This window comes from Stylophora pistillata, chromosome 9 (genome assembly GCF_964205215.1).
Source record: "Stylophora pistillata chromosome 9, jaStyPist1.2, whole genome shotgun sequence".
Taxonomy (NCBI): domain Eukaryota; kingdom Metazoa; phylum Cnidaria; class Anthozoa; order Scleractinia; family Pocilloporidae; genus Stylophora; species Stylophora pistillata.
In genome coordinates this window covers 21,845,201-21,868,570 of record NC_142527.1, presented here as the reverse complement: position 1 = coordinate 21,868,570, position 23,370 = coordinate 21,845,201, and the positions used below count along the sequence as shown (strand labels likewise).

General features: G+C 37.9%; 2 protein-coding genes across 6 annotated transcripts in view; one reads left to right on the top strand and one right to left on the bottom strand.

The window, feature by feature from the left end:
* The window catches only part of LOC111345588 (uncharacterized), a 46,517-nt gene extending 28,599 nt beyond the window's left edge, over positions 1–17,918 (bottom strand). The window contains exons 1-16 of one of the 5 annotated variants that reach the window (XM_022952871.2): positions 17,760–17,891; positions 17,012–17,070; positions 16,338–16,580; positions 14,399–14,662; positions 13,675–13,869; positions 12,018–12,059; positions 11,546–11,608; positions 11,173–11,271; positions 10,514–10,585; positions 8,914–8,946; positions 8,659–8,748; positions 8,488–8,571; positions 7,633–7,749; positions 7,095–7,181; positions 737–826; positions 595–636 (exon numbers count right to left, since the gene is read on the bottom strand). In XM_022952871.2, the coding sequence (XP_022808606.2) occupies positions 595–636; positions 737–826; positions 7,095–7,181; positions 7,633–7,749; positions 8,488–8,571; positions 8,659–8,748; positions 8,914–8,946; positions 10,514–10,585; positions 11,173–11,271; positions 11,546–11,608; positions 12,018–12,059; positions 13,675–13,869; positions 14,399–14,662; positions 16,338–16,532 (1,473 nt within the window). In that variant the 5' untranslated portion in view covers positions 16,533–16,580; positions 17,012–17,070; positions 17,760–17,891. Of the gene's footprint in view, positions 1–594; positions 637–736; positions 827–7,094; positions 7,182–7,632; positions 7,750–8,487; positions 8,572–8,658; positions 8,749–8,913; positions 8,947–10,513; positions 10,586–11,172; positions 11,272–11,545; positions 11,609–12,017; positions 12,060–13,674; positions 13,870–14,398; positions 14,663–16,337; positions 16,581–17,011; positions 17,071–17,759 lie in introns of all 5 variants that reach the window. The other 4 variants (XM_088732641.1, XM_022952870.2, XM_088732640.1 and 1 more) reach the window with 4 other exon arrangements.
* Positions 17,919–18,022: 104 nt separating this feature from the next.
* The window catches only part of LOC111345592 (putative trafficking protein particle complex subunit 2), a 5,586-nt gene continuing 238 nt past the window's right edge, over positions 18,023–23,370 (top strand). The window contains exons 1-5 of the mRNA XM_088732642.1: positions 18,023–18,255; positions 18,477–18,562; positions 20,291–20,352; positions 20,964–21,049; positions 22,645–23,370. The exon at positions 22,645–23,370 is cut by the window's right edge and continues 238 nt beyond it. Coding sequence (XP_088588768.1) covers positions 18,139–18,255; positions 18,477–18,562; positions 20,291–20,352; positions 20,964–21,049; positions 22,645–22,743 — 450 coding nt within the window. The 5' untranslated portion in view covers positions 18,023–18,138 and the 3' untranslated portion in view covers positions 22,744–23,370. The remainder of the gene's footprint in view (positions 18,256–18,476; positions 18,563–20,290; positions 20,353–20,963; positions 21,050–22,644) is intronic.

Genomic DNA, 23,370 nt, shown 5'->3' with positions numbered 1-23,370 from the left:
TCGAAAACTATTTTTACTAATCACCCGATGATTTCTTACAAAAAAGGAAAATCACTTGCGACAAACAAAAATACAGTTCGAAGGCAATAAAGCGATGCGACCACAAAAGCCACATGGGGAGTCCGTGCCGTTCTCTGTTTATCTTTATTCGCATGGCAAAAATTAATCGTTTGTCGGCGCAAAACTATCCACAGAAGCTTCAGATGATTTCTGGGACAATTCATCGTCTCAAAAAGTCGACATTTCCCGACTGACAACGAAACAGTTCTCAAAAAAGTAATATGTGTGATTCTCTATGCAGCGAACAAAGAGAGTTGTGACAAAGCAAAGCATAAGTTTGTTCAGCCTTTAACGTCATGATGACGTTTTCGCGGGCTCGGCTGGAACATGTTTTCAGCAATGGCGGACGATTTTTGGACGACTTTGAAGCGGTAAAAATTAGTCATCGAAGGTTTGTTTTAAGCTTTAATGGCAAAAAGGGTCTTAACTTGACTCAATTCAACATTTTGTAAACAATTTAGGCCAAAATAAAATGGTCAATTTTCGTCTCAGGGGCACTTTAAGATGGGAAACGAATTTACATGTACACTGTACCTCACTATCTGCAACTTCTGAACTTGTCTCCGGATGAGGTGCCTATGAATATTCAATTAAAATTAGTCCCCAGTTTAAAACAACAAGAACAATAATAACTGCCGTAAATAAGAAAACAAACATGTCAAAAACGTTTAAATACTTGTTCCGCTGTTGGCTGATTTGTTCTCTTTGTTCCATGGTTCTCTCTTTCATCTGTTTCCTTCTCATCCCCAGAATCTGCAGCCCTCCACTGCACCAAAACATCAATCATGAATGTAGATAGCAAGTTAACTCATTGCTTTATATAACTTAACCCTTTACTAGATATAAGTTTTCCCCAAGTTCAGATGACCTCTTCTCCATACTTTTCTCTATACATTTCCCATGGTACTCATAAGGAGAATTAGTTTAACAATCAAGACTTTCCTTTACTGGTAGCACCTACCCCCACTGCACAACAGGATTGCCATCAGAATAATATTATGATAGCCTGACACCTAGAAGACATCACTCTGTTAATTGTAGTCACAAATTGTGGGGTCAGTGACTTTCTATGGAAGGGGGGAGGGGGGGTGAGTGGGTGGTGGTGGTGGTAGTGAAGTCCTTTTGGAAGTACCAAGTACCAATATTCAGTGTTTGGGCACATTTCAGCAATACATCTGAAACTACTCAACAACAACGACAAAAAATTGGACGCGTGGTGTAGCCTTAGCAGTTAGCTAATTTGGGAAAATTTTGGTTGGTTGATTATCCGTTGGGATGGCAACGGTTTCTAAGGAAACCAAAAAAAACGTGATTTTGTGAAATATAGGTTCAAAATGCTGAAAAGAATAAATGGCAGATGTTGCTCACTTGAAATATACCTTACCACTGACATTAAAATTAAGAGGAGGTACCCTGACGGGTTTGAGAACGTTATAAATTGTTTGGGGGTTTCATATTGCATCAAACATTCCAGCTGCAATAGCCAAGAAACTTCAAGAAAGTGGTCTACAAGATATGTTCACTGGACTCGGTCCTTATGGCTTTTACTCAACAATCACACTACTTGAAGGAAAGCCATTCACCCGCGGAGTTAGAGCACCTAAGCTTTTGATGAAAGCTCTGCGGAGGTTGAAGATGAAAGAGTTCGGTGCCTGTACCTCATATAGAAGAAGCAAATTCTAGTGCAGTCCACAAGATATCCACACATACTAGGCGGTATCTACCACTGGAAAGGGGAACGATACATATCTTCTGCTACATGATATATCGAAAGACCTTCGTCTGCAGTTCAGCAGATTTGAGAAAAAGAGTTCATCAGCACACAGTTCAAGTTTTGGGGAGAGCTACACTAACACAGTCCTGTTTCAGGTTCTTCTAAAGTTCATTAGAGCAGAGCATGAAGGACACCGGGCTTATAGTTTACATCATGGACCTGTACCAATTAGAGAATTTATGTGTGCCAATCGCCCAGTCAACAAGTCATCGTCATTACTTTGTGTGTCAACTGGTGAGTCAATGAGTTCTGATAAGAGCTACCATTCACAACAAGTTTGTTGGTCGATTTGGTAGTCAATTAGCTCTGCTAAGAGCTCACAATCTAATAAATGTTTTGGTCAATTGGAGGTTTCTTGGTTGATCGGGGAGTCATTGAGCTCTGATAAGAGCTGCCGATCGCAAGACGTTTGTTGGTTGATAAGGAAGTCATTGAGGTCTGATACGGGCTCCGGATTTCCACAAGTTTGTCGGTCGATTGGGTAGTCAGGGAGCTCTGATAAGAGTTCCTAATCGTAAAAATGTTTATTGGTTAACTAAGGTGTCAACGAGCTCTAAAAAGAGCTCCCAATCTCAGAAGTTTGTTGGTCAATTGGGGAGCCAATGAGCTCTGATAATAGCTCCAGATTGTAAAAAGTTTGTTGTCGATTGAGGAGTCAATGAGCTTTAATAAAAAATCCTGATCGCCAGAGGTTTCTTGGTTGATCGAGGGAGTCACTGAGCTCTGATATGAGCTACCGATCGCAACAAGTTTGTCGGTCGATAAGGGAGTCAATGATCGCTATATATTTCATGGTTGATTGGGGAGTGGATGAGCCCTGATAAGAGATCCTGATCGCAAGAAGTTTCGAGGTTGATCGGGGGAGTCAATGAGCTCTGATTAGAGCTACCGATCGGAAGAAGTTTGTTGGCTGATTAGGGAGTCAATGAGCACTGATAAGAGCGCCTGATCGCATTAAGTTTATTGGTTGATCGGGGAAGTTAGAGAACTCTAATAAGAGCTACCGATCCCAAGACGTTTAATGATTGATCTAGGACTCAATGACGAGAGCTCCTGATCGCAAGAAGTTTGTTGGTTGATCAGAAGTCAATGAGCTCGGTTAAGAGCTACCGATCGCCATAAGGTTGTCGGTTAATCAGGAGTCAATCAGCTCGGATAATAGCTACCGATAGCAAGCAGTTTGTTGGTTGATCACGGAGTCAATGAACTTAAATAAGAACTCCTGATCGAAATTAGTTTCTCGGTTGATCATGGGAGTTAATGAGCTCTGAGGAAAGCTTCCGATTGCAAGAAGTTTGTTACTCGATTAGGGAGACAATGAGCTCTGATAAGAGCTCCTCATCGCAAGAAGGCTGTCGGTAATAAGGAGTCAACGAGCTCTCATGGGTAAGAGCTCCTGATCGCAAGAAGGTTGTCGGTAATCAGGAGTCAACGAGCTCTGATAAGAGCTCCTGATCGCAAGAAGGTTGTCGGTAATCAGGAGTCAACGAGCTTTGATAAGAGCTCCTGATCGCAAGAAGGTTGTCGGTTAATCAGGAGTCAATGAGCTCTGATAAGAGCTTCTGATCGCAATAGGTTTCGTGGTTGATCAGGGATCTTAAAGAGCTCTGATAAGAGCTACCAATCGCAAGAAGTTTAATGATTGATTAGGGAGTCATTGAGCTCTGATAAGAGCTCCTGATCGCAAGAAGGTTGTCGGTAATCGGGAGTCAACGAGCTTTGATAAGATAAGAGCTACCGATCGCAAGGAATTTGAAGATTGATCAGAGAGTCAATGAGCTCTAAGAAGAGCTCCTGATCGCAAGAAGGTTGTCGGTTTATCAGAAAGTCAATGAGCTCTGATAAGAGCTCCTGATCGCAAGAAGCTTGTTGGTTGATCAGGGAGTCAATCAGCTCTGATAAGAGCTCCTGATCGCAAGAAGGTTGTCGGTTAATCAGAGAGTCAACGAGCTCTGATAAGAGCTCCTGATCGCAAGAAGGTTGTCGCTTAATCAGGAGTCAACGAGCTCTGATAAGAGCTACCGATCGCAAGAAGTTTGTTGGTTGATCAGGGAGTCAATGAGCTCTGATAAGAGCTTCTGATCGCGATAGGTTTCGTGGTTGATCGGGGAAGTTAAAGAGTTCTGATAAGAGCCAACGATCGCAAGAAGTTTGATGATTAATTAGCGGGTCATCGAGCTCTGATGAGAGCACCTGATTGCAAGAAGTTTGTTAGTTGATCAGGGAAGTGAAAGAGCTCTGATCAGAACCACCTTTTGCATTAAGTCTGATGATTGATCAGGGAGTCATGGAGCTCCTATAGGAGCTAATGATCGCAAAGCGTTTGTGGGTTGATCAGTATAAGCTTGGATAAGAACTACTGATCGCAAAAATTTTTCTGGTTGATCAAGGAGTTAAAGAGCTCTAATCGGGGAAGTTAAAGGGCTACCGATCTCAAGAAGTTTGATGATGATCAGAGAGTCATTGAGCTCTGATAAGAGCTGCTGATCGCAAGAAGTTTGTTGGTTCATCAGGGAGTCAATGAGCTCGAATGAGAGCTACCGATCGCAAGAAGGTAGTCGGTTAACGAGAAGTCATTGAGCTCTGATAATTAAGGGCCAACGATCGCAAGAAGTCTGTTGGTTGATCAAGAAGTCAATGAGCTCTTAAGAGAGCTCCTAGTCGTAATAAGTTGCTTGGTTAATCAGGGATTCAGTTAGCTCTGATAAGACCTCTTAATTGAAAGAAGTTCAAACAAGAAGTTCAACAGTCATTGACCAGGGAGTCAATGACTGTTGAACTGAGCGTAAATGCTAACTCCAAGCCTCCAAGTCTAAAGGTAGAAAAAATTGGCATAAGCCATTAGTATGGAAAGATGGTTTCTTAATGCACAGGACACAAACTCCAATAATTACGGTTACCAAAGACGTGAGGGATTTATAGCACGACGATTAAAGCACACAAAGAAACTGGTAAAAGTATAATAATTATGAATAGGGACAAAGATGACATCTAGAAACTAATTTGCACCTTGACGATCCAAATGTCGAATCCATTAAGTGCTGATACAAGACATACAACACGCTATTAGGCAACCTCGCAGCAGGAATAGTCTTGCCAGAAAATTTTCAGGATGGAGAAGATGAAGTCATTGGTGAGCAAAGAAATGCAAATGCAAAGGAAGTTGGATTTTGGGAGCTTTTACTAAAGATGAATATCAAAACACTGCAATTTTGTCAGAAGGCCAAGGTTAAATCTGCTGATGAGGAACTTTTCACAGTGAAGATTACCTATTCGAATACTTATGGTGTCAAGATCTAGAGATGTACACTTAGAAAAGTTCTGAAGTATGAACTGTCTTCCATTCCTTGCACACAGATGGCTCTCCGAGAAAGACAACAAAGGGCATGCCATAAGGAAAACTCCACTTAAATCTGTTGAACACGTCAGAAGAGGGTCATCCATAACTCATGAAGTGAAAATATCAAGTTCAGTTCAGTTACTCCAGTTCCCCCAAACTGGAACAGCTTTATCTCAAATCTAGTGAAAAAAGACTAACTTGAAAATGTTTGTAAGTGGCAATTGGTAAGAGATTGTAAAAAAAGTACTTAATCCTCGTGAGAAGTTAGTGCCTGCAAGATGCTTTAAAAATAGTTAAGGATGCAGTATCATTGACATGAAATGGAGAACATCCCATCACCCAAAACATCATCTTGTAGAGCAGCTTGGACAAGAGCTTTAGAAGAGCTTCTACATGTAAACATGTGTAATTTCATTTACAGGGCAACAAATACCAATTGATTGAAGATGGCATAAGCATGCCAAAACATGTCTCTCAAAAAAGTTGTCTATTTCTTACAATACAAAGAAATCGTTTGATTTGGTGGGGCTTTCATAGGCTCAATGTAAGGCTGGTACAAGTTGGATATGAAACTCAACCCTATAACTCCCCTAAGTGATTGACACGTAACTTCTCCCTAAAATATCCATAGATTATCCAGCAAACATATCAAGTAGAAGTTGTTAGGTTGATCTAACATTCAATTCTCGTAGCTTATTTACAAGAAAACGTGTAGCAGCCAGAAAGGAGACTGAGAACAATCAGATCTTGGAAGTTGAAGGCCTAAATGAGGGAAATTGGATACTGGAGGGCTAATAGAACATTCCTATGAACCTCACCTAACAAAATGAGCATTTCTGAATGGTCTTTGTTACCATTATTTGTCATATATTTGTATTTGAGCCAACAACATCTGCCATTTATTAATATCAACAACTGACCCAAAATAATTAAATGGCATTTTTAACTATATTTCACTAAAAAACCGTGTTTATCTTGCAATCATTGCCATGGTAACAGTTTAACCATCTTCAATTATGCCACATTACACAACTGTCAAAGGTACTCCCCTGGCACTCCCCCCTAAAAAATTCAAATGTCTGGTTGAACAGTTCTGGAGATATTGCTAAAAAAAATTGTTCCTGAACATACCGGTACTTCCAAATACACCCTCACCGCTTAAAAATCAATGTGTTGCAACAATTATTTTGTGGCTATGACTGATAAAGCCATGATCTCTAGGCATCAGCCAATCAAAATTTGATGTCAAACCTTTTGTGAGGTGGGGGTGCTGCATAATGCCTTTTTTAGACCTCTTTTTGAAATCTCCTCAATTACTTAGTCAAGGTGATCATTTCCTTTATTCTTGCAACCTCAACTCTGTGATTCAGGGGTGATATTGTAAAGAGAAATTAGATGTTAGTCACCCTTAGGGTTCAATTAAAATATGTACACACCAAAATGATTGCTCTAAGGTGTATGTAAGGACCCATTACAGTCCCTGCTGTACATACAGAGATGACAATACTTTCTTAAGTGGAGGGCTGAACATTATTTCTTGTTTTAAGGCAATACCAGCTGTTTAACTTAGTTATTGTTAAATTTCCCAGTCATAAAGAAAATCAAATCAAATCAAATTCTCCTTCGAACTTAATACTCATGGTATGTGTAATCATGGCAAGAACTTTAACCTTTGCCATATTCCTCCACTATCCCACAATGTACCATTGAATGACAAGTTAATTTTAGTTATTGATCAATTTATCTCACTTTCAAATAAACAGTGTCTTGAAACCTCATCTTGTGCCTGAGTTTTGATTTTCAGGTTGATGATAATAGCTTAAAATTATAATAAGTACACAAGTATCTAGACGAAAGCAAATCAATAAAGAAAGCTTTCATGAGACAGAAAGAGAGCAATCATTTCACATGTCACCAAACCTTTTCTTTGTGTTTTCTGAGAAGGTTGATGAGCTCTAATTCTTGAGGTGTAAACCGTCTGTCATCCAAGACACTAGCGCTTGGCCTCTAAACAATAAAATAATACAATATAATTTGGATATATCAACAAAGTTGAAATGGTAAATTGGCCACCGTAATGATTACAGAAGCTGACATTTCGATCGTTAGCCCTTCGTCATTCGCTCCGACGAAGGGCTAATGCTTGAAACGTCAGCTTCTGTAATCATTACGGTGGCCAATTTACCATTTCAACTTTGTTGATATATCCAAATTATTTCGTTACTCCCACCGACGCAGCCCCAAACAGTTTCTTTCGAAACTATCAGCCTTTATTCATAAAATAATACAGACATGTACAGTACATCCACAATTTTGTTCAATATGATAAAATGGCATTTCCATACCATAGAAGAGTACATGTACACATATTACATTCAAGAAAGTCAGGGCTATAAGCCCTCATACCCGAAGTAAGAAATGAACCATACCATACTAGTCATGTTCTACAATAGTGTACCTCAGGAACAAGATCCAGTTGGGCTGATGTTTGGGAAGTTCCTGATGCACCTCTGCTTCTGCTTGGTTCAGCAACTTCACCTCCAGTTGCACCTGGTTCATCAGGGTCTGCTTGGCCCTTAGGTTGGAAAAGAGAAACTTATGTTATCCAGGTAAAATTAATTAAACATGCTGAATTGATGTACAGAATTTTCTGAGATGAGAAGGGCTAAGTAGTACAGTAATGTGCAAGTCCATTCAAGGAAAAACAAATATGTGTACATTTGTTCAAACTGACTGGTGTCTCAAGTAAAGTCTGTTTACGAGCCTAGTGGCCCATTAGGCCGGTGCTTAACTCCAGTTTTTGTAGCATAAAGCGACTAGGAGTATTTCTATTCCCCCATGGATGGGATGCTAGTCCATCGCAGGGTTACCCCCAGCATTAAATTGCCGGTACCCATTTATACACCTGGGTGAAGAGGGGCAATGTGAGAGTAAAGTGTCTTGCCTAAGAACACAACACAATGTTCCGGCCGGGGCTCGAACCCGGACCACTCGATCCGGAGTCAAGCGCACGAACCATGAGGCCACTGCGCCTCCACGCCTCAAGTAAGGCGATGGTTCATTTGCCACCTGGACACCATTGGACACCTGCTAGTTGCTGAGAGGATACTTCAAGTTGCTACCTAGGAAAGTACCTCAGCTCCTGACACAATATTTCAAATAAGCCATAGCATGCCATGTAAAATGGCTCACTGTTTCTCAATTCACAGATTAATAAGCATACAAAAACAGTAAGATATGCAATAAAGAAAAAATAAGCTCTAACATCATTGTTGTTGAAGGGTTAGTAATTTAGTTTGTGGGTTCAACATACCTCTTCCTCTGCCTCAGCCAAACGCATTTCTGCATCCCGTTGTAAGGTCAACAGAGTAGCCTGTCTGGTTTGTAGCTCCTTCAGCTGTATTAAAAATAACCAAAGTTTGGTAAAAGCAGTGAAGTCTATATACCATGATTACTACATCATGGAGTATTTTTTGTCTCTTACCTGCTGTTGCTGCTCCAACATCTTCTTTAACAAAGCATGTTGCTGACGTAGTCCTTGAAGCTCTTCATCTCTTAGAGATGCTGACTCACTCTATATTAAATAAAAGAAACACGTACAGGTGTGTACATGAAGCTGTGTCAAAATGATTTGAAATCTGTATTTCCTCAGTTTTTAATGTCTTTCCTTTCTTTCTTAACTTATCTGAGGAATTAGCAAAGTGTGAAATGAATGCTGATCACACAGCAGGTATCGTACCTTGTGCAAAATGTATGTTTTGTCCACCGTTCCCTTAAAAGAAAGCATCATCTTAAATGATGTCTGAGTAGAAGTCTTAGATGTAAATAAAAGTTATCTAATGTACAACCATGAATATACAGATAATTATTACCACTCTATAACAGATGAGTAGCACAGTCATGACTACATTCTAGGGGTACTTTCTTATTAATCCCAATACCTCAGCTTCTAATGGCTATTTCACCCTAAAACTTTTTCTCATATCATGCAAATAGGTTTTCTTGATGTACAAATAATAAAAGTTGTAGCCCTTTTAAAATATACCCAGAAAAAGATTTGTTTCCAAAAAATATGACTAAATGTTCATGTAATGCGTAACAGAAACAATGGCTGCACAAGTGTATTTTGAATCATTTTCCCACATACAAACGCTCAAATCTTAAGAAATTCTGGTTACAAATCAGAATAACAAAGGCAAATACACACAACAGCTCTCGGATAGTTTTCTTTATTAGAAGTTCTTGAAAACCCACGTGTTTACACCAACCCTTCCTCGTAACGCTTCACATTTTTGGAGAGGCAGTTTCTAAAATACGGTAGCTCAATACGGCTTAGCAAATGTCTCCAAATCGAAAATAAAACAGTCATTTCAGATGAATGGGCTGTCTGTGATGACTATGTGCCAGAGTTTAAAGTCAAAATACAAGGTGAGGACCGAACTAGAACAAATTGAAAAAAACTGAAACAGTTTTTGCACTGCACTGGTAACGTCCAAATTAGCAAAGGACTCACCACTTCCTTCCAACATTTTGTTCTTTCTAAAGCATGACTGTATTGCACTTTGATCGAGCAACATACTCTTGGGCTTGTAATAACCAACAACTGTGAGCATTTTAAGCCATTTTTATCAAAACAAGCTAGAGATTTTTAGCTTTGAACGATGCTGAAACATTCTGCGCCACAATGATGTGCTCACTGAGCATAACAAAGCCTCCACAAGCACGCCTCTTTAGAAGATCTCCTGTTGAAGATCTGATATAACTCTCCCACCGTTGAAATGTTTTGCTTCATTCTTGTGACACAAGCGGGGAGGGGTCTCAAGGCATTCTTAAGGGATAGAATCAAGCGTGACCAAAACATGTGTTATAGTGAATGTAAAGGTCAGCCGGTCAATGATCAAGGAGACAAAATGAAAAAAATCTACGGTTTCACGCAAGAAAGCGGCCCAGGAGCAAAGAAACATTTGCTCATAATCAGAACATAGCAGCCCTAATTATCAAAACAAACATGTTTTTGCCCTAAATATGTAAATTTGTAATTGCTTTTGCTTTTAATAATACTTTATTTTAGATAAAAGGCCAGAATCTGAAACTGGCCATGCCCACAAAGGATTATGGGTGGACAAAAAAAAAAAACTGCTTTTCATATCACATACATGTGTGTAAATGTACTCTTTTCCTGAATTTGCTTGAAACAAACATTAAGGGCAAAAGTAGACATAGAAAAACAATAATTAGAGCATTTTAGCATTTAAAGCATGTTTTGGCCTATAATATTATTCATAATGCAAAATGGAGTCATGATTGGGCTACTCATCACAATAATTTATTTTATATACCTTTTCCTCCTCTGTTAATGACTGTAGACTCAAAGATGGTGTGTTTTCTAGAGTTGAATCGTGTTCAACAGCCTGGTAAGTTAAAAGAACAAAAAAAGACTGATTGTTAAAAGAATGCTGAAAAGCATTTTTATTCCACAAGAAATGTTGAAAGTAACAAATTAACATCCATTTCTGATGTTAAAACTTCAAGCTAGCCTTGTAAAAAAACTACAAGAAATTTAGATGTCCTATTCAACCTTTCCCAAAGATACCATTGTGACAACAAATTTCACAATATATTACAAACTAGCCCAGCCTATAATTGCCAAAAAATGGTTTCGCAGTAGAACAGTTTTTATTCATCCTTCAAAATATGATCTTGCAAAATTTCCTGATGTGTAAAAACTCTTGGCCTTGACTCTTGACAGACAAAGCAACACCTCACTCCCAATGAAAAATTTTGATAGCCCTCTATGCCTTCCAAGAACAAAGAAAAACTTTGTATCCATGTGATTGTTAATAGAAACTGTGACCACATAAATCATCACTTTGCCTTGGCGCAATGATACTGAAACAACATAGTTTACACGCAAAGTACAAATTTTGTTGATTTCACTCTCAGCACTCCTTTGCTATACTGTGCTGGTGTTACTGTGCTATTATTGAGTAAAGCTTACCACTGATCGCTCAAGAAGTTCTACATAAGCTGTCTCTTGCTGCTTGAGCTGTTTGATTAGCCTTGCAATCTTCACTGCCTGGGCATTCAGTTCACTGGACTGTGGGAGAACATTCAAATTAATTGTAAAAGCCTTATTTTACATAAATTAGCAATGATTACAAAGCTGCAACAGAAGCAAATAAAAAATCTAACATCTAAAGTTATAACACAATTTCTGTTGTGAACACACTCCCATGCATCAGATAACTAACTATTGCCACTATGATGACAAATTGAATTTGATTTTTTTTTTACTAAAAGGCATAAGCAAGAAAACAGCAGAGAAATTTCTCCGATTTCCGAATATATTCAAATACAGCATATCAACTTACCCTCTTATCACTGTCTGTACTTTGTAAAGTGACAAACATTTCAGTTGCCTGTTTCAGAAAGCCCTGGAAGAAGAAGAGAAAGGACAATTAATCAGCACATGCAACTGGCCACTATTATCAATTACAGTATGCTTGTGCCCTTGAAGGCAATGTAACATGCATTACTAAATAATTGCTGCTGCTGCTGAGTAAAATACAATTAAAGAAATCCCTTGCTCTTGAACCCTCACATTCTCCAAAGTCCTGACAATTAGAACTAAAACTGGCTTCTACCCTCCCCTCCCAAGCAAACTCTTTCACACCCTTCCCCTCCCACTCCAGATTTGTTGAACCATTCAATAATTCAAACAACCTTCCTTGTTCATTGAGGTGTAAAATATAAGGATTCTACAGTAAATAAGTAGGTAAGTAAGTTACCAGAATTTACTGGAATATTTTTGTTTCTTCCTTTATATTTTCTTCAATTTCTTACCCGCACTTGATTTAGTCTCGCAATGATCAAAGGTGTGTTGACCTTGAGCAGCAAATGATAAAAAACAGCTTAAATGAACACACAGAAAGTCACTGAATGCCACTGGAAAATATTATTTGAACAATATTAACAAAAACAATCAGTTACCATAATTTCCGGCTGTTTACCCGCAGGTAATCTGTTGATTTTGCCCTATACACGCACCCCTGCGGGTAATAGGGAGGTGCAGGTTATGTGACAATTTTGAAATCTACTGGTAGTTGAATTGAAAAAAAATTCTCACTTACTTGTATTTCCACCTCACAAATGAATTTTATTGTATTAAGAGTGCCACAAAACAGCATGAAAACATGATGCCGCCTCGAGTTTATTTCACACACATTTAGTTGCACGACGAACAAATTTTTATCAGCACGCATGTAAACAAATCCTTGATGTGACAAAAAATTAATAATCCAATGGTATTCAGTACATCAGTAACAAATTTCCAGTTAACACCAGCTTGAGCTGAAGAGAATTTTCCCGTTCTAAGGAACTTGTTAGGCCCAGTAGAACCAAAGATATTGATTTTTTTGAGAAATCAACAAATCAATATGGTGCTGAACGATTTCTTGCACAAAATGTGGCCACGAATTCGCAATCTGTCAAGTATGAAGCATTGTGAATTCTAGAGCCTTTTTGTGCAAATTTTCTTTGCTTTTAAGGTGCAAGGTTATCCACCAGTGCAGGTTATCTGTTTACTTTTTTTTTTTTTTGCCAAATGCAATAATCAGCCAGTGCGGGTAATCGGCTTTGCGGGTAAACAGCTGGAAATTACAGTAAAATTAATGACAGAAACTGTCTAATTTTAAAATAAAATTATTTTCATTCGATTAAAATAATTTATTTGTATTAAAATTGTAATGTTAAATTGTAAGCTTGGAAGCTAAATTAACCAAAGGTCTCTTTGTCAGTTTCCTGTACATTTTAAGTTCCAGGTGACAGCAGGTAAGCAAAGAGAAAATGAATAAACAATAAGGGAAAACACAACCAATATGTGAAATCCATATATCTGAACTGTGGTTATAGAAATGTATTTGTGCATGATCCTTGTAGTAAAGAGCACTATTTAAGCAGTAGTGAAAATCAGACCTGAAAAAATTCAGGCCTGTACAGGATTCGAACCACTGACTTCTGCGATACTAGTGCAGCGCTCTACCAATTGAGGTAACAAGCCAACTGGGAGCAGGTCATCAAATTAGTTCGACATAAACCCGTAAGATGATATTAAATCAAACACAACGAATATATGAAATAAGGGAAAAGTTGGTTAAACTGTACCAATTGTAGACAAAGAGATACCAATGACATAAAGGTTGAAAACCCTTGAATTTTAAAATTAGCACACAAACATCAAACAAGCTATACCCCGTGTTCACCACTAAATTTACTGCCCGTGGTGTCTGTTAATAAAATTGCTGAGATGAAAAATCTTGTAAATAAAACAGGGAAAAGGATTGCTCAACCACTTCAAAAATTTATCTTACTTGTTATGTACAAAATAAGTGAAAACTCTGTATTCCTTCTGTAACAGTATGCTACACCTTTAAATAAAGTTCACACAGAAGAGAGTTTATGATAACCATGCTACATCCATATGTAGAATTAATTTTTATACCTTAGGGGCTGTTGATCTAGGAGCTGCCTCTGTGGAAGTCCTTGCTGTCTCGGTTTCATTCATCTCCAACACTGGTAAACTGGCAGCAGCTGGCACTCTTGGTTGTGTAGGTAAGGCTCTCTCATTATTGGCAGTGCTAGATGATTGATTTTGAGATGATCTCCCCCCTCTGCTTCTAGAACCCTCCTCATCACGCTACAACCCAATTAAATGTACATGTTACAGACAGTTGTACCACACCAATCTAGAACATGTCAACTAGTTTGAGGTGTACAACCAATCATACATTTTAAAGGGTGTTTAAATGCAGAAACAAACAGAATGGATCAAGACTCTCCAATCACAAGATAGGAAAAAAAAAGTTTTAATTTCGATGTAATACTGCAAACACTTCTCAAGAGGTTTGCAAAGTAATTGATGATTTTTTATTATAGATGCATTTTCTGCAAAAATCTTCATCATCATGTTTCACATGTTTATGAAATGAGCAGGAATGAAAACTTGTTGTATTTTACTCTCTTGAAAAATTGTTTTGTCATTCTCTCAGTCACAAGGCAACTACAAAAATATTTCAGCAAAGGTATTCTCACAATGTACATTTTTCCAGAATATGTTTAATATCATGTAGTAATAATTAATAATTATAATAATAATAGTTATCATAGCAGTTAGTTTTTTCACTATAGGCTAGAGATGTACTGTGAGTATTACAAACCAAACTGACCTCAGGTTTCTCCTCAAAAGACAATTTTTGCTTTAAACTTTCCATTGCCAACCTTTCAGCCAGAGGAGTACCTGGAGGTAGACGTGTTCTTGGAACTGTAGCTGGAGTATGGTGCCGTTTTCTGGTAAAATGGGCACCATCAGAAGAGGGACTAGCTGGACGAGCCTTCGAAGGCAGCTTCACCTGTTCAAAGTGTTTTCCTTTCTTTTTTGTTGCTCCACTTGCAGCTGATGGTGAGAGAGCACTTGCTCTTGAAGACCATCCCTGTCGAAGGCAAGTAAAAGTTACCTAAAATCACCTTCAATATCAAAGAGTAGCTAAGTTTGAGAGAAAGAAGTACCCTAGGGGGATGTGAGAACTAAAAGAATTAATGAGAATAGAGGAAAAAATGTGACCTCTCACAGCAAAACGTTCCGCATGGTTAGCCATTTTTAAACGGATAGCCGTTCACCAGCTGTTTGACTGGATTGGCATGCTGTTGAATGCCTCAAGCTATCCGTTCTTGAACATTCATCATCCGTTCGAACCATTCCAGCTATCCGTTTAAGAAACTTCATCATCCATTCGAACGCCTCTAGCTATCCATTCTTGAATATTCATAATCCAATCGAACGCCACCAGCTATCTGTTCTTGAATACTCATCATCCGTTCGAACGGTTCGAGCTATCCGTTCGAGAAAATTCATCAGCTGTTCACTTGGCACTTTGGCAACGATGGTTGAAACATTTTCGGTGTGATCGCAATCCATATCTTCTCTCGCTGAATTCTCGATTTTGTGATTGTGTGAAATGGCGATAATTGACACAAGTTGTTAGCAGTTACCAAGGCAATGCATTTTTGATGGACTGACAGGGAAGCTGGGATTATGGAAATTAAAACCTGAATTGAAGTTGAGAAGTATCGAATTGTATGCTTTTCGCATGCAAGTTCCTTGGTTGTACCTTATCTTAATTGGTCGAATTCAATAACAAAAATATTAATTATAATCCATTTGAATGCACCGAAAGCGAAGTTGAGTTATTCAAACGATCGAGTTTCGACTCATTTCAAGTGATCTTTTCACAGATTGTGTCAAATACCTCGTGTAACTTAACACCATGTCACCAACGCATGACGCTTTCAAGAAATAATCCTTCACGTTGGCTCAAGACGAGAGCTTGGGATGCCTGTGTTGGCATTCGTTTTGACGAAACCATCTGTTCAAATAATTTCTACAGGTGATCACTTGTTCGACCACTTAGCCGTTTATCTATTAATTTTGATCTCATCTGTGAGGCTCATCTCAGTGTTCAAAAAATTAGCCGTTCATCCATTCGATAATTTTCATTAGCCGTTCATCCATTCAACCTAATCCGTTTGAAAATTTTAATTAGCCGTTCATCCGTTCGATCTCATCCATTCGAAAATTTCAATTTGCTGTTCATCCGTTCGACCTCGTCCATTTGAAAATTTTCACTAGCTGTTCACCCGTTTTACTTCATCCGTTCAAAAATTTTAATTAGCCGTTCATCCGTTCACAGTATCCATTTCGAACAGCTTTCCTAGCCGTTCATCACCCGTTTGCTTGCCATTCCGTTCACTATTTGAACGGCTACTGTTAGGAACGTTTTCACGTGAGAGGTCCAAAATTAGCATAAATGAAGAGAGGATATCTCATGACTTATTCCAGTAATGGTGCCCAAATACCCCAAATCTTCAATGGCCATGTGCATATATAATTAAGAATTTCTCTCATGGTGTGTGAAACTGGTAGACTTTCAGCAGAGTTCCAGTTTAACTAAAGGAAAAAACTATGGAAAAACCACCAAAATAACAACAACAGAAACAATAACAACACCTGTGCATCACTGCTCACATGATTTTATTATATATACTATAAAACCTGTAGTTCTAAAAGGAGGCAAAAATGTGCACAAAGTTTATATCATAAAATTTTACCAGGTTATTGGGCAGGGATCTGTGTCCTGAAGCTTCCTCTTCAGACCTGCGTAGCTCTGTAATAAGGCTTAGATCAGTATCCAAACTAGCTGGATATTGACGAGGAGCCTGTCGTTGTGACCTTGGCTCAGAACGTGGTCCATGCAAAGGCTGGGATGACCGACTTGCATCTTCTGATGCGAATCTTTCAGCCATGGTTCTTTCAGAGGTTCCCTGGTAATTTTAATTGAGAATACACATCCACTGAAAAAGTAAGGAATAGGCTCACAATCAGTGAAATACAAAAGAGTGACTTAAAAATGACATTTTGTTTTCTTGAAAATGGTAGTAGCCAAGGAAAACCACCATCACATCTTTATAATCTAATACAACCTCTTTCCTGAAGTGAACCTTTTCTTAACTTGGGATCAGTCACTGATATGCATACATAAATAACTGTAGTTTGAAAAAAAATAAAAAAGACTGTGCAATAATCAAATAACAAAGCCTATCTAGCATCACTGGACAGATTTCAGATTTCTACAGTGAAAAATTATCTGCCTAAATTTAACACAAATTCATACTTAAAGCAAAGCCTCCAAAATTAAAGGAGACAAGCAAAGTGTTCAAAATTTGATTTGCATAATGTTTCCTGTGGCTCATTTCTTAAATTTGTATTTGTTTATTTTTCTTACCTAACCCCACTGCTTGCTAATCAAAATGAAATATTGATGATTACCCTGCTATGCAAAACCTGCATGTACAAAGACCTGTATTTAGTTTCATTTGGCCATAACTATTTAGGACTTTGAAAACACTGGTAATAAGGTGATTTTTTTTTTAAACACTTCTTCAAGATAGTTTGGAATTGTAAAATGTGCCATAAATTGTTTTGAGAGCATGACTAATTGGACATCTCGATGTCACCGAAAGATTTTGCCTCAGGTTGTGAAGAGGAACATGCAAGTTTATCCGCTTTCACTTGGCAGACGTAACAATCAGATTCATCACATAACAGTAAAAAGAGGTAAAAGACACAAATAGCGGTTTCGAGCTTAAAACAGCGAAGACAGACCCCAGTTTGAGGACATGTACAGCTTGTTTAGCACTGTTCATCTTCCGTCCCTTCCAACTAACTACATGACACTTGTGAACTACGAACATACGTTATTATCGAATTTGTTAACGAAAGATCTCACCTTTTAAAAGATAGAGTCGATACAGAATAAAACGTAAATAAATTAAAATAGCACACACAGTTAAAGATCAAAGAAGCTCGTTTGACAAGGGTATTGCTTTAGCAACCTTAATACGATGATTAATTGCATGCATGTACAGCGGGGTTTTTGTGTATTTCAGTGCTAGGAAACTGGAAGCCCTCCAATTAAGCGCTTCAAAACATAACAATCTTTCACAATTGTACCTGTATACTAATCTAATTACCTGCAAGGTCGATAGACACGTTCCAAAACCTTGATTTTACTGCTTGTCGAAAAGTTGCTAAGCCATATATAATTTGCCTAACTATCTGCAGATTAACCTTGAAGGAGTTTGCACAAATTTTCCCTGCGCGCCACACTCTTCTTTCCTGGCAAGGCTATTGGCGGAAAAATTCGACGCGCAATGATGCGTGGGATGGGATTGACCGCCATTTTGGATCAGACAGAGAGGAGACTGGATGCAGTGTCATCTCGTCTTAGTCTTTTCAAATCGATTCGGTCAACACTGGTGCGCCTGAAAGAAAACTTTCCTCTATTTCAGTGAGTCAGGCACTGAAATGTTATAGATTTTGGCAACTAATATTACAGTTTCAGGTATCAAAATGCTGGGAAACTATTACTTTGCGATCGTCGGTCATCGCGATAATCCAGTGTTTGAAATGGAATTCAATACACCAACGAAATCTTTGGATTCATCTCAAGGTCGCGAAAGCTACAAGGTAAATTTTCGCCATGTTCGATCGTCAATCAACTCATACTGTAAATCATATCAAAATCTAATCTATCTACGTTTATCTTTGTTGGCTTATATATGAGTGGTACTTTAATTTGACTGTTTGCAGCACTACAGTAGAACAAAAAGTTAGGCTATGCAAGTATAATGGTTGGATATGAATGTGAATGTACAAAAGTCTACAATTTCCTGATTTGTAATCTTCAGAGAGATGATCACAGACACCTCAATCAGTTTATTGCACATGCTGCACTGGATCTTGTTGATGAATCTATGTGGACCACAACAGGAATGTAAGTTTGTAAATCTGTGGGGACTTGCCTTCTATCACTCATAAACTAGGAGTTTGCTTTGATACTGTGTTCCAAAGGTGCATAAAGAGTCAGAGAAGAACGAAAAATTGCTTAGGGTCAATGTTGATTGTAAAGTTTATCACCCATAAGTTGGTTTTTGTAATTCTTCTCCTGGGTGAGGTGATGAGGTCCTTAAATTAGTTTTGTGGAAGTTAATTTAACCTTTGCGCTTCAGGGAGCTGAGGCCGTCCCCAGAATGGAATTTCTCCTTACCATATAAATACATGTTCAAGCAGTAAGGTGATAAGAAAAATGGCAATACAAATGTGGAGATTTTGTATGATTTCACACCAAGTCTTTGACCAAAAATTATAAGGATAGTATCCACACAGTGTGGAGAATAGGCCTTTACAGTTAGAGATCACGTGCCTAGATGCCGCATAGCATATGCCATACTGGAGAGCAAGCACTCCAGTGATCTCAGACAAAATAGAGATCACAGAGGTCTGCATTCAAACAAAGAATACAGTGGATAACAAGTTAAAGGGTATCACAATTCGAGAAATCTTGTAAGTTTTAATCAACAGCTTCCTTGGAGTGTATCAGTGGAAAATGAATTTTAGTGTGATTTTGCAGCTGATACACTCCGGGGAAGCTGTTGATTACTTCTTACTGGATTTCTCGAATTGGGATACCTTTTGACCTGTTATCCGCTGTATTCTTTGTTTGAATGCAGACCTCTGTGACCTCTATACTGTCTGAGATCACTGGAGTGCTTGCTCTCCAGTATGGCGTTGCTATGCCGTATCTCAGCACGTGATCTCTAACTGCAAAAGGCCTATTAATTTTCAGATCTTTGGAGTTAACCCTCTCATCGGACCCATAAAAGACTGACCAGCATCTAATTCCTCCTTACAGTACCCCCCTAAATCAAACATTAAGGTCACAAGAATAAAGGAAAGGATCACCAACTAAAGAAGGTCTTGATTATTGAACAAGTTTTCGTTGTTGACCCTTTGACACTAAGAGTGACTAGCAGCTAGTTTCTCCGTACAATAGCTCCCCCAAATTACACTTCCTAGGGTTGCAAGCATTAAGGAAATTATCACCAACTAGAGAAAGTCTCAATTGTTTAGCAAATTCTCCTTGTCAGCACCTTTGGAAATATTATAGAGGGTAGTAAGGGAGGTTCAAGATCATGTTTCGCAGAAAATAAATTGGTCCTTTCACAATTCACGGAGATAACATTGCTGTTGAAAATACAACCAAAGTAACGGTTCATGACAAATTAAATACTTCTTTCTCATTTCACAGAGAATGATTTTGGAAAATCACAGTTAACGGCTACAAATGAAATCACGATTCATGAGAAAAAAAACAAGCCATTTAATGTTTCACGGGAAGAAAATGGGCCATTCATGAATCACAAAAATGCCCTTTACTACCCTCTATGTAGAGAAGAGTATCAAGTATTGCACACTTGCATCGGGGTGTAAATGGGTGAGAAACGTATAGAGCTCAGCTGTACAGAGAATATGCCTACTTTTGTACAGGGTGTGAAGGATTCTTAAGTGCCTAGTCGGCAATTTACAGTGTGTTTTATATCCTTAACCTATTGAAGCTTCTTATTTGTCTAAATACTGTAACTGAAGCTAAGTAATGTTATCAATGAAGTAACCAAGATGGTGTTTGTATTTTCTTTTTCCTTTGATTTCCTCCGTGAAACAGGTATCTGAAAAATGTTGATAAGTTCAATGAATGGTTTGTGTCAGCTTTTGTGACAGCCTCAGATATCCTTTTACTTTAACACATTATGAACCACATAACAATAAGTTGACAAAATATTGTGTCTAGAGAATGTAGTCATGGTGTCAGATGCATAAAAACATCATATGAGGTTAGGATGAATAGGGATAAGAATAAGTTGGCAGTGTACAAGCTGTACCCGCCCAGGTCAGACCAGAGTAGATAAGCTGCACCCTGGACTTGTTATAAAAACTTGGTTTAACTTTTTTTCCTTACACTCAATTTAACCTAAACAAAGACCACTTTCATTTGCTCTTGTAAAATTTGGAATTGAGATGATGTTTTCCAGATTTTACATTTTGTATGTACAGAGTAGCCAATATAAATAGCAAAATTAATACTAAAATGTAGTAGAGATAATTATGTGGCTAGACCGTGTACATGCACGTGATCAGACGGAAAAAAAAATTCACAAGAAAGAAGGCATGGAGTCACATGTTTATAAACAAACGCACAATCAAAATGTGCACTCATTAACTTGAATTTTGGATACAACTATATAATAATAAAGAGCAATATGGAACTCTACAGTGAAAAACATTTTAAAAAGGGTGTTCAAGGGACTCAAGCTCTTATTTCCCTTGACTTATTTAATGTAAGAGATTTATGATGCTTCATGATGTTAGAAATGATGATGGAATAAAGAATTTTTTTGCTGATGTCTATGAAACATATATCAAGGTACATGTATTTTGAGATTCTTAATATTACTTTTGCTTAAGTGCAATGTACACAAACAAATGACTTGTCATAAACAAGAAAATGTAGATTATGTTTTGGTAATTTTTTTTATGAACTTTCCAGGTGCATTCTATGGATTAAGTCTTTCACAATGATGCTGTTGTTATTTATCATTATTATGACTTTACAGCCCCATGCATGCAACTCCATGGAAAATCATTTTAATCATAAAAGCTGATGTGTGTAGGGCTAGATAGGTTGACATGTGCTGGTTTGGTAAAAGCCCTCTGGCCCTGCTGCCTGTTTCTCGAATGTCCTGGTAACTTAACAGGCCTGAAGCCATGTCTTAAGATCAAAATTTTAAAAATATAGGAGCAGATTGTGGCACCTTAACCAGGCCATTTCGTTCCATTCATTGATAAATTTATTGTATAATTTTCAAAACTTTTTAAAACCCCATCTTGAATGAAAACAGAATGGTGTGATGTGCCAGTAAAGTTACCAGAACCATCTAGAAACTTGCTCCTGCAGTCATATATGGCTCCTTTGCATTTTCCTAGAACATGGACTGAAATTGAGGACTTCAATTTCAAATTTAAATTAAAATGAGAAAATGAGTTATGCTTCTTACTGAATTATGAGTATCTTGTTCTAACTCAAAGAAAAAAAAAGTTGTTGTTGGTAGAATCTTTTTGGTTGTTGTCCAGTACATGCCCTTCTTTTATATGCTATTTAGTTTGACACCAAAGGTTTCAAGATATTCAAAAATTAGTGGTTATATGATATGATAAAATGCTAGGTATGGAGGGGCTGGTTGGTGAAATATTTGGCTCTTGGTTATGACACACAGACCTTGCTAGCTGTGCTCGGTTGCTTTACATCATGACCTTGTGCCAGATATTTTCCCAACCTGTGCTCACACTGGCTCAAGGAGTACAGGGTTAGAATTTTGGGAAATGTACAGTACTATGATATTAGAAATTCAGACTCAACGTGGCTCAAAATTGTATTAATTTTTTAAAACTAATTTTCTAATGAATTGTAGCTTCCATTCAGCAGAGTGTTCTTTGACAACAGTACCAAAAACAATGCTCAACTATTTCTCAGCATGTTTGTGATCATTTTTTCTAACAATTATGGTCACTGTAGCAACAATGCGGCTTCTTAAAATACTGTTATGTTTTGCTATATGTGTCCTTAACTAAAAAAGAGTTTGATTGCCCTTTAAAGAGGCTGTAACGTATCTACCAAAATATATTAAATTTGGTCATTTTTTACAGCATTTTTGGTAACATGGAGAAATGTAGGAAGATCAGTCTAACAAAAAACTAGTGTTCAAAAACACTGAAACCATTTTTTAGCCACCTTAACGCAATTGTTGTTAAATTAACTTGCAAAATGATGAAAAACTAAAGGCCACCTCATGGTCTTTACATCTTTACTCTGCTTTATGTTTGATTTATAGAACAGTTTGGATGTTGAGCATTTGTTTGGTGGTGTTACACTCTGAAGTTACACTCTAATAGTGTTTGAACCTTTACTTCATATATGAACCTGGTCTTGATCAAAATTTTCTCTTTTTTTTTTTATTACAGGTTATTATGAATCCATTTTATGACATGAACAAAAAGATTGAATCCCCCAACTTTGAGCGGAAAGTAACTGTTGCTGCTAAGAAACATCTTTTAGGATAGCAGTAACCCAATGAAAAAGAAGAGCAATAAGTGAATTGAATGTATATACAATTGTGTAAAAAGATATTAATTGTATTACCGGGCTAGTTTATGCCTTTTCTTTTTGTTATCCACACAATGGATTTATCATCTTTTATTACACGACTCGGGCAGTCAGAGGGCCAATAACTAAAATCAACCAATCAAAATGCTCTATTGCCGGTCAATATTCTCTCAGTATTGGACCAGGCACTGCCCCGAATGGTCCCGAATGATACCACACTTGTGTCCCTTTGAACTTCAGTCGTATAATAAATCTCTTATTAACCAAGCTTGCTCGGGACCGTACTGGAAGAATATCGGCCCTTGGTCTTTTTTGTATGGACCTTGCTACGCTCAGTCCGTACTGTCAAGACCTCGGACCGATATTCTCCTAGTACAGCCCTCGCGCTTGGTTAATAAGATATATGTCACAACTTCAACAAGATACAGTGTCTCATTTCAGATTTAATAGTCCATTTTACAGTTGTGTGCTAGGTTGCCAAGCCTTTGAATGGGAGTGAGGCTAGGGTTGACCTTGTTATGATACAAACTTTGCTGCCTTTCAAATGTAAATCACTTTGTTATCATGCTAAGTAGATACAGGTC